The 10,926-nt window shown below is 50.2% G+C and overlaps 1 protein-coding gene across 1 annotated transcript in view; it reads left to right on the top strand.

Annotated features, from left to right (window-relative positions):
* The first annotated feature begins 827 nt into the window (after positions 1–827).
* The window catches only part of LOC119242318 (kinesin-like protein KIF19), a 28,401-nt gene continuing 18,302 nt past the window's right edge, over positions 828–10,926 (top strand). The window contains exons 1-6 of the mRNA XM_054693918.1: positions 828–863; positions 1,749–1,829; positions 6,870–6,980; positions 8,506–8,593; positions 10,334–10,470; positions 10,664–10,789. Of these exons, the coding sequence (XP_054549893.1) occupies positions 828–863; positions 1,749–1,829; positions 6,870–6,980; positions 8,506–8,593; positions 10,334–10,470; positions 10,664–10,789 (579 nt within the window). The remainder of the gene's footprint in view (positions 864–1,748; positions 1,830–6,869; positions 6,981–8,505; positions 8,594–10,333; positions 10,471–10,663; positions 10,790–10,926) is intronic.

The raw sequence follows: 10,926 nt of genomic DNA, 5'->3' as shown, positions 1-10,926 counted from the left end.
TTTTTTTTTTTTTTTTAAAGATTTATCTATCTATACATACATACAAGCACTGGGTACAGTCAGAAGCGTGGAAGGGTGAGAGAATTCACCAGAGCCAGAGCGGGGAGCAGAGCAGGCAGCAGGACCGAGTACACTAATGAGGGGAGCAGCGGGCAGCAGGAGAGGTCTGCGCGCCATGTGGGACCCTCCTCCGGTGGCCGGGGAGCAGCTGGGGATCGAACCGGCGATGCAGAGGCTGTGGGCAGCTTCGCAACCCAGCGCTCAACTGCTGCGCCACGGGGGAGGCCCCTCAAGGTTGCTTTTGAGATTACTCTGAGTAAGCATTCACAGCTGACCTAGTTTCAATGTTGGAAAAGCACCAAGACCACCCCTGACCTGCCCCGAGGACCTTTGGAGGGGCCGCAGGGGTATCTCAGGCCTTTCTGTGACTCCCAGAAAACCTGAAAGAGGACCCCATTCTGCAAAAAAGATGTAGCTCATCTGTTCCAGCATCTGCACAGAGACCAGGTAGTGGGGTGGAAACGCTGGATTGCCATGACAGTAGATTTGCAAGCCTGGGTCAGCGTGTGGGTGGTTTCTGTCCCCACTAGGCCCTGGCCTCCCAGCTGCTTGGGGCCCACCGAACAACAAAGCACTCAGGTAGTCCCTGCGTCCTGAGACAACTGGCTGGGCTCCTGGGAACCTGCTGATGTCACCTGGGTAGGGCGGGGCGGGACTGACGCAGGAACAGGTCTCACTTCTGCCAGGAGAGCAGGGAGTGTCCTCTGGCCAGCCGCATGCCCTCCCGCCCCACCATCGGCCCCTCCCCGGCCCGGGGCAGCCCGGCCATGAGGGAGGTGGAGCCCAAGGACCAACAGCTCATGGTGAGCACCCTCCTTGTGTCCCCTGACAGCCTAGGGCTGCTCCTCAGAGTCTGCCCCTCCCTCTTCCTTGCTCCTTCAGAGCCCGCCTGTCAGCTCAGTCAGCTCTGACTTCCAGGACTGCGCCTGTGCTCCTAAGCTAGGGGTTCCTCCTACCTGCTTTCCCAAGGACCAGGCTCCTGCCCACACATCCCTTCACCGCTGCTCTGAACCCTGGCTCAGGAGCAGGCCACAACCCCAAATCGGGTGAGGCAGTCACCTTTCTGCCTGGCCTAATCCATCTGCTGGGTGACTGGGAACCTCAGCCCCTCAACTATTGGTTAGTGGCGTTCAGGGGCCTCAAGCCTGCAGGCAGGTTATCCAGGGGCTGGTTGAGACTGCCCCCAGGGAGCATCATGGCCGCGAGGAGGACCTTCCCCATATCACAGATGGAAAGTAGAGACCTAGCAAGCTCATGCTGGCTTATTGGGGGGGTTGAAGTAAATTCAAGACTTAGGGGTCAATGTGATTCCGGAGGTCCAGCTGGAGAACCCCCTTAGGAAGGGGTGCCAGGGCTGCGGAGAATGTGAAGAAAATGCAGTAGTAACGGGTGAGGTGGTAAGACCTCTTAGCAACTATGAGACCTTGGACAGCTTGTTCTGTGCCTCAGTCTCTCCATCTGAGACTAATGGGGTCACTGTCATCGCAGCACTCTTCTCCAAGGGTTACTGTGTGGCATGAGCAAGCTCATGCTGCATGTCAGCTCCTGGTGGGGGGCTGGGGCTCAGTAACCGTAACTACTTCACTGAGAAGTATGATGCCCACAGGCCAGTGAGGGCAAGGAGGGAGAGTTTGGGGATTCCTGATGTACTGGAGGAACTGAGCAGTTACCAGGTGTCCTGCCTACAGGTAGCCCTTCGGATCCGCCCACTCAATGACACAGAACTGGAGGAAGGCGCCACTGTCATTGCCCACAAAATGGGGGACCAGGTAAGACTGAGCACAGAGGGTGTGTCCACAGGGTTGCAGTGCTAACCCTTCCAGACTCCACCTGCTTCGCTCATTCCTTCACTCATTCTTTCATTCAAATGTCAATGTCAGTTGGTACTGTGACCAGGCACTGTTCCAGGCACTGTTCCAGCTGTGAGTGAGACAAGCACCCATCTCACCAAACTAACTTTCTAGTCAGGTATTAGGGGGGTGGGGTGTCAGACAATAAGTAGAGAAATGTATCATGCGGGGGAGAAATGTATCATGTATCATCTCTCAATGTTATGAGAGAGAAAGCAGAGCAGAGGTGCTCTGGAAAGTCTGGGGAGAGAGCAGAGTAGCCCTAGAGGATGGGGGAGGGCAGAGATCTCAGGGGTAGGTGATCTGGGCAGAGGGTTAGCCAGATCTAAGGCAGGAGTGGCCTTGGTGCCTCATGGACCAGCCAGTGGGAGCCTAGTGAGCAGGTGAAGGCAGGAGGGACCCAGAGCAGATTTAGGTCTGGGTCTACAGCAGTAGTTTTGTAAAGGGCTCCAGGGGATTGTAGGCATGGCAGGGCAGGGCTGGGGATGGGCACGCTGCCACATTGCCAGGGATTACTACTCCTTAGAAACAGACTTAGTTTAAAAATGTGGGTGTCCATGGTAGTCACAGAACAAATGCCAAATTTGGGGTGAAACCAGACTGTCAAGTGAGTTGGGTTTTCCCACTTGTCGATAGCAAGGCAACTTTCCTGAGGAGCTGAGGGGCAGGCAGCTCAAGGAGAGTGTTTGCTCGTCCAGGGAAAGGGTCCAAGCTGGCAGGGAGCCCCGATTACCCTGTGGTGGTGGTAGGGAGAGGGGTGGGAGGCCCCGTCCTGATCTGGCAGGGGAAGAGCTGGGGTCGAAGCTTCAGGAAGATGAATGAGCAGAAAGAGTGAGGTGTGTGCTTTGCAGGAGGGGAGCTGGCAGAGAGGCCCGCAGCGTTAATGCTGAGCTAAGAGGTAACTACAAGCAAGTAAGACAAGACGGTGTTAAAAAACGAAACAAAACCCAAAAACAAAAACCCCAACTCTTTAAAAAAATAAGATGATTATAATAGTGATCTGGAAATTCTTAGAACCGAGTGATCATGAAATCACAAGCTATGGTAATGTACAAAATGGGGTTAACGTAGTTTCTGACTTACAGTAATATTTTTAAACATTAGATTTTTATAAAATGATGTCTTTCAGATATGTATCTTCTTTTCTGAAAGGTTTTATTTCTCCTGTTTCATTTGATTCCAAGGCACTGATCTAATTACATTTATGGTGTAACTGCACTGGCAGGCTGGGGCCTGGGAGCTAAATCCTCAAGAAATTGCAGAAAACTGACAAAGATTCAGGACACTTAAGTGCCCGTGGTATTCAGAGATAGAGTGAAGCTAAAGGGATTGGGGTGGGCAAGGCAGGGCGGTGACAACTGCTTCATAATTACTGATCCAAATAACAGCAGAGGGAGAAGGAAGAAGCCCTTTAATGACTTTTAGGGCAATAATAGTAATTTTGTGGAGTTAATTGCAGCTCTCAAAATAGTATCTTGAGTCCCCAGATCTTGGCTCTGTCCATTGTGGGGACTAGCGGACCTTCCCCAGGGAGCACCTCAGCCACCCTGGGTGACCTCTGGATTTCAGCCACCCCCATGTATGACTTGGAACTCCCCTCTTTGTCTTACCTCCTGCCATTTGCTGACCACACACCTGGAAGTGGCCAACTCACCCCTGAAAACAGTCACCTTAGTGGGTAATACGCTGGCACCAGTCCTTGGCAGCTTGTGGGCCTCTGAGGCTGTGCAGAGCATCCTTACATTCAGGATGCCTTTCTCAGAGTGAGAATTTCTCCCAGATTCGTAACTAGGACATTTCTGATTTCATGGGGCAAAGATTTGGATTGGTTGGCGGGGAGGGGGGGCACTAAAATGAAACAAGTGTGTCATGAGGATGGAAAACATTTTAGCAACTTAGAACTTTAACGAGTTGGCCCACTTTTTAAAATTTGAGATGAAATTCACGTAACATAAAACAAACCATTTTAAAGAATGAATTTGATGGCATTTAAGCACATTCACCACCTCTCCCTAGTCCCTAAACACTTCCAGCAACCGGAGAAGAAACCCTCCATGCCCTGGAAGTACCTCCCCCTTCCCTCACGCCCTTCTCCCTACGCCCACCAATCAGCATCCTGTGTCTGGGTTACCTATTCTGGACATTCCTCATAAATGGAATCATACAGGATATGGCCTTTTGCATCTGATTTCTTGCACCCAGCAAGGGGTTTTGAGGTTCATCCATGTTGTAGCCTGTTCACTCTTTTAACTTTTTCTCTTGATGGAACTTCAAACTAATCAAAACCGTACAAGAACGCTCTGAACAGTCCCCATAATCTCTGCACGCAGGTTCCCAAATGTCACCATTTTGCCACCTTTGTCTTATTCTTCTCTCTTTCTGTACCTCGTCCTTTCTCCTCTGGAGCATTTGAGAGTAAATGGTGGACATAGTGCCCCTCCACACCCAAATATGTCAGTGTGCATGTCTTAAAAACAAGAACATTCTATGACCACAGTATAGTAACCCAAGCCAATAGATAAATATTGATAAACTATCACTTAATCGACAAGATGTATTCATGTTTTTCTCAGTAGCAAAAAAAAAGAAAAAGATATTATTCTGGTCCAAGACCCAAAGCAGCTGATATTTTTTTTTAACCTTGCTTTACTTTATTTTTGTTTTTAATTTTTATAAATTTTATTTTTATATTCCCCATACAATTGCAACCCCCTTATTTTGACCCCAATCCCTCCCCTCCCGCCCCATACCCTCCATAGAGTGTCTCTGGTTCAGAGTTTTTTGTTGATTTTGATTTTCACTTTCTTATAGTTATTCATTTTCCTGGTCCCTTATTTAAGTTTTCTAGGTTCCTGCTATGAGTGAGACCATCCGGTATTTTTCTTTTTCTTCCTGGCTTATTTCGCTGAGCATGATCCCTTCCAGCGCCATCCATGTTGCTGCAAATTGCATGTGTTTATCTTTTTTGAATGCTGAGTAATATTCCATGGTATATATGTACCACATCTTCTTGATCCAGTCATCTATTTTTGGGCATTTGGGTTGTTTCCAAAGCTTAGCTATTGTAAACAGTGCTGCTATAAACATAGGGGTGCAGGTGCTCTTTGGAATTGATGTTTCTGTGTCCTTTGGGTAAATACCTAGGAGTGGAATTGCTGGATCCTGTGGAAGCTCTATGTTTAGTAGGTCCAGAAATCTCCACACAGCTCTCCATAGTGGTTGGACCAGTTTGCACTCCCGCCAACAGTGCAGGAGAGTTCCTTTTTCTCCACACCCTCGCCAACATTTGTTGTTGCTAGTTTTTTTAATATGTGCCATTCTCACTGGTGTAAGATGGTATCTCATGGTAGTTTTGATTTGCATTTCCCTGATTACAAGTGATGTTGAACATTTTTTCATATGCCTGTTGGCCATTTGCATTTCCTCTTCAGAGAAGTTTCTTTTTAGCTCTTCTGCCCATTTTTTGACTGGATTATTTTCTTTGTTGTTGAGTCTCATCAGCAGCTGATATTTTTTGAATGTGTGTTCAAGGCTGTGCATGCTACCCATCTACCCTCCCCACCCCGGGTTCCGTCACCACGTCCATTGGACAGATGAGAACACTCAGGTGCACAGGGATGAGGGAGCTGGTTTTGAAGTCTTCCTCCAACTAGTGATGGTTGATGCCCGGGACTGGAAACCAGGTGGTGGCCTTCTGGAGCCTGAGTTCTTGCCTGTCAGACCCACTGCCCTTCCATCCCCACCCCCAGCTGGGCTTGAGCTCAGGCCTGGCCCACTGGGAGCACTCGTTGTGGAAACTGCGTGAAGGGGCTGCCTCCCCTATCCCGGGTCCCCCTTTCTTGAGATCCTCTCCATCATAGTAAGAGAAGGGAAGGATCAAGGAAAGGAGAGTTAGTTTATGTCATGGAAAAAGTGCTGTTCAGAGCCAGGACAGCTGGAGCTGCTTCCAGTCCTCCTGATCCCCCAAGAAACTCTGGGGAGCCCTCTTTTCTGGCACCTCAGTTTCCAAATCTGTAGACCAAGAGTGGGCTCAGATGCACAGATCTGGGATCCATCCAGTCCTGCCCCCTAAGACTCTGTGGCTCTTGCCCAGTACCTGGCCCTGAAGGCCTGGTGGCGCAGCCCAGCACCCCAAGTCCCCACCAGCCCAAGTGTGTCTCGCCAGAGTAAACAGAGCCTGATCGGTCTCTAATTGCCCTACCCCCTCTAATTCCCTGGGAAAGACTTTTTTGAACCTCTGGTCCCCAGAGGCCCTAATATACCTTGCTTCATAATTATGTATTTCTGTGAGATAGGAGCTGGCCTCCAGGGAGGGGGCGACCAAGCTCAGAGAAACAAAGAGCAGGGAGGAGAGCCTGGGCAGATTTTGCCTCCTCCAGCACCTGCAGTGCCCCATCCCTTCTCCCCTTGCCTCTGAGTGGTACAGCCCTCTGGGTAAAAGAGGTAAAAGAGGTGAGAATGGATGTACTCAAGGTTGTGATGAGCACAACAGTGAGAGCAGTCTCAGGACTCTACAGTTTGTACGACTTCCCTCCCTCCTTCCATTAGTTCATCACGGGCATCCCTGTAGAACATGGGAGGGGCTGTTCTCAGAGCCCTCTGTGCCCAGAGCCTCTGTGCCCTTTAGTGGCTCTGCCTGCACCAGGCTGGCTTGATCTGTTCTACATTGACTGGGTACTAGTGTGTAAGTGCTGGGACGTAGAGCCCAGAAGTCCTGGGGGACTTAGAGTTGTGGTTTTGGGGCTGTAGTAGCTGGGAGACTCTGTTCCCTTAGAAAGCAGAGAGGGTGCCTGTGGCAGAGTCCCTCAAGTTTCCCTCTGGCTCCCCATCCTGGACTCAGAGCAAGCTCCTGGAATTTGTCAAGGGTGGGTGCCAGTCCTGGGGTTCTTCTGGGGTCATAGGGCCTGTCCTGATTCTGTGGACGGAATCTCCCCCCACCCTGCTTCTCATTGATCCTAGATGGTGGTTCTCATGGACCCTGAAGAGGACCCTGAGGACACGCTGCGCACACACCGGTCCCGGGAAAAGACCTTCATCTTTGACACTGTTTTTGACCAGCGTGCGTCACAGGTGCCCCCACTCTCCAGTGCCTCACTGAGTCAGGCTGGTCGTGTCCTCATGAAACTCTGGAGCCCCTTGGGAGGACTTGGTAGTTGGTTGGTCTCATCCATGACTTCTTATAGGGGTTGATACTTGGGTCATGCCAGGAACAAGTAGCAGGGGGCCCCTTCCATGGTTGTGGTGGGTCCAGACTTTACACATATTTTTATTCATCCATCCATCCATCCATCCATCCATCCATACATACATACATCCATCCATCCATACATCCAGTCATTTGTCCATCCATCCATCCATCCAAACACACATACATACATACATATATACGTACATACAAACATACATCATTCCATCCTCTCATCCATCCAACTATTTATCTATCCCTCATCCATCAATTCACTCATCCATGCAGCTACTCATCCATCCACCTGCCCACCCACGCACATATCCATTTATCCATCTGCCACGTTCTGTCTGCCTTGTGACTATAACACACTCCTTCCCACAGGGTTCATGTTCCAGTGAGGGAGACAGCAATAGCAAGTAGAAACGATGGGTAGTAAGTTTGTTGTGGAGACCAGGGAGGCATATACAGGAGTGAGTGAAGGCTGTTTTGAGGAGACCTGAAGGATTAAAGCAAGGAAGAAGGTCCTGGAGGAGCTTTAGCATGCCCATTTCACAGACACAGAGCCTCAGGTCCATGAGGTCACATGGTGAGGCCAGAGCTAGGTGTCTGGATTCAGGATCAGGCCATATTCCCACCAGGACCTTTCTCAAGCTGTCCAATCTGTTACCTGATCCTCACCTGTGAGGGGATGTTATAGAGCAACCCCGATATTGAATGGGTTGCCTGGCTGTGGGTCCTCACCTGCGCGCTTAAAAGGGACTTATGAATACTCCACTACAGGCACACACAAAAGGTTAATAAAAGGTTTATTTACAAGGGAAAAGGAAATAAGGAAAATGTACAACTCAGGGAGAAAATAGGGAAATAAAGTCTTTAATGCGTCCTACCCGATCCAGCGACCTGGAAACCCAAAAAGCACTCTCAGAGCTGGCAGGATGGATGCTGCGAGCTGGCGGAGAGCCAAAATGGGGGACCCCTCCAAAGCCCACGTGTCTGGCTTTATACCAACCTGGCTGCTTAACCCCACCCTCAGGTCCCAGCCACCTTCCCTTTGGTGGTGATGGGATTTGGAGTTCCCAGTGTCTTTGGCTTTGGCCTAGGGTGGGGGTGGAGTCCACAAAGCCTTTATGGAACTAGCTTTAGGACATCCTTTTCCCCCCTAACAGGGAGCCTTATCACCCCACATTACCCAGGGGAGTCTAGGACTCAGGGTGACATGACACATAGTGTGAGGTGCTCACTCCTGAGTCCAGCAAGCAGAATTAGAACCCAGGCCTCCTGATGCCCCTGTTCTGGCCCAGAGGGAATAGGTCATTTGCAGAAGCCACACAGTTGTCTCTCGAAACAGCCACGTGCCCGTCTCAACTGGGTGTCCACTTGACTCTCTGTCCTTCTGTCTGTTCATAGGAAGAAGTGTATTGTGCTACCACCCAACACTTAGTGGAAGGCGTCGTTTCTGGATATAATGCTACGGTGTTTGCCTATGGCCCCTCAGGTAGGCCAAGGGCGATGTTCCAAGTGAACTGGGATTGGTGGCAGCTTAACTCTTGCTAACAGCACAAAACACCGACACTCTGCTGGCTTTGTGCTGGTCTCGCTGCATCCATGGGCTTCTTTTGTTCTTGTAGCAACCCTGAAAGAGAGACAGAGGGATCCCTTTTCCACAGACCTGCCCCAGAGAGGTACAGTGACTTCTCCTAGGTTACACAGCTTGTAGGAGTGGATCTGGAATTCGATCCAAGACTACACTTTGCTGCCTATGAGAACTCATAGATTTCTTCTGCAATTACTAGCTGGACTCAACAAACATTCCCAAAGCTAAGCTCCCTCTCTCATCCCGAAGGCCAAAATCACAGAGGGTCAGAGCTAGACAACCCCCACACATCCTATTGTAACAGGGTGGTCCCCAGGAAAGGGGGAAGTTCCAGGTTCCCTGCCCCACCCAAGGGAGGGTGGAGCTGAGCAGGAAGAGGAGAAGCTGGAGAAGAGACTGAGGAAGGAAGCAGGATGGAGCCAGGAGACCTGGAGGAGGCACATGGAGCCTAGAGACACGTGAAGAAACTGCGCTTGTCTTTTGGTCGTGGACTGGGTGACACAGATGTGGGTGAGACCCGTGGGGAGGTGACAATGGCAGCTTTTATCTTGATGTTGATTTTGCTCTTTTCCTCCGGGCTTGTCTGGTTTTTGTGACCCTTTCTGTGGTCCCCACTGGAAGATCTTTAGACTTGTAGCAGGCTTTGGGGCCTTGTTCTGGGCCAATCCCATTGGATGGACTTTACCCACGAGGGATGGGTAACTCTGGATGCTTCATTTAGAAGCTAGACTAGAAACTAGAAACTAGACTCTTTGCCTTACCTGTATTGTTTCCTAGTTTTATTAAAGTTCCTTCCCATTAAAGTCTCCTATGTTTTGTGCTGATGTGGCGGATGGCAGAACCCATTTAGAATAGGCAGGTTTGCAGGGTTTGGGCTGACCCTCTCCCTGTCCTATAACAGATTTGGCGACCACGAAGATTTAGGACAGCCATCCGTGGTTAGTCAGCCCCATGGGGAAATTGGGCTTCCCTATGGCACTGGCTACCATAAGCGCAAATGTGATTTTTGGTTTCTCTAGTGTGTTTGTTTCATATGTCGATTTGCTGTTGAAAAACTGGCTTGGGCTGACCCTCTCCCTGTCCTATAACACTATCACCACATAAAGGGAGAATCTGAGGCCCTGGGATGCACATTGCCCAACCTTACAGCTTGTTTATTCCATCCATCATTCATCCATTCAACAAGTGCTAGCAAGCCACCTGCTGGTGCCAAGCTCCAGAGAAGGAAGGCAGCAACCTGATTCTGTCTACCTGGGGCCAATAGGTAGGGAACAGTGAATGTCCCTGACAAAGAGACACTCCTCAAGAAATTCAAATGTTAATTCTCTGGAATGCCCCCTCCCCAACAAACATCTTGAGAATTTGGAGGAAAGAACAGACACCTCTCTGTCTCCCTACTCTAATATGCATCTGCATTGTTGCCTCCATTTCCTCTGTGTCCAGGTTTTCTTCCAGAGCCACCATCACACTGTTTAGACACTTTTCTCCCTTATTTCCAAAATGGAAAGAGAGCATGTCGAATGGCCAGGGTTCGTTTGCACAATAAAGGCAGCAGGTGTGAATAAGCCCTCTGTGGTGATGCATCCAGGTGGGGTCTGGACCCCCTGAGTCCCTGTCTGGGTGGGTGTCCTCCCTTCGCAGGTGCAGGGAAGACCTACACCATGCTGGGCATGGATGCAGAGCCTGGCATCTACCTTCAGACACTCACTGACCTCTTCCGGGCCATCGAGGAGACCCGGGACAACATAGACTACAGCGTGTCCATGTCCTACCTCGAGGTGAGCCTGCCCACCCACCTCAGTTGCCTTGTTTGTAAAATGGGCATGAGTGTGTGTGTGAAACCCTCTGTGTTTCCATCAAATGCCCACTGGCTTTGCGGAAATCCTCAGTTCTCAGGCATCTGTTGTATAGGTCCTTGTGCTGTTTTTGCACCAAAGCCACTCTGTTTCCAGCTTCTCTGTCTCATCCCAGATTTATAACGAAGTGATCCGGGATCTCCTGAACCCGTCCTCGGGGTTCCTGGAACTAAGGGAAGATTCTAAGGGCAGCATCCAGATTGCAGGCATCACGGAAGTCTCTACCTCAAATGCCCAGGAGGTGAGAGTCATGGGGGCCTATGGAGGAACATGGGGCTCAGCCAGGCTGGCCACACTCACCAGTGCATAAGGTGTGCCTTGTTTAAGTTTGCAGAGTAGAGCTGGACACACAGCTTCAAAGTTGTTTCTAAGCAGCTG

The sequence above is a fragment of the Talpa occidentalis genome, unplaced genomic scaffold, assembly GCF_014898055.3.
Source record: "Talpa occidentalis isolate TD23 unplaced genomic scaffold, MPIMG_talOcc4v2.1 talOcc4.12, whole genome shotgun sequence".
Taxonomy (NCBI): Eukaryota; Metazoa; Chordata; class Mammalia; order Eulipotyphla; family Talpidae; genus Talpa; species Talpa occidentalis.
This window is presented reverse-complemented; position numbering and strand designations above follow the sequence as displayed.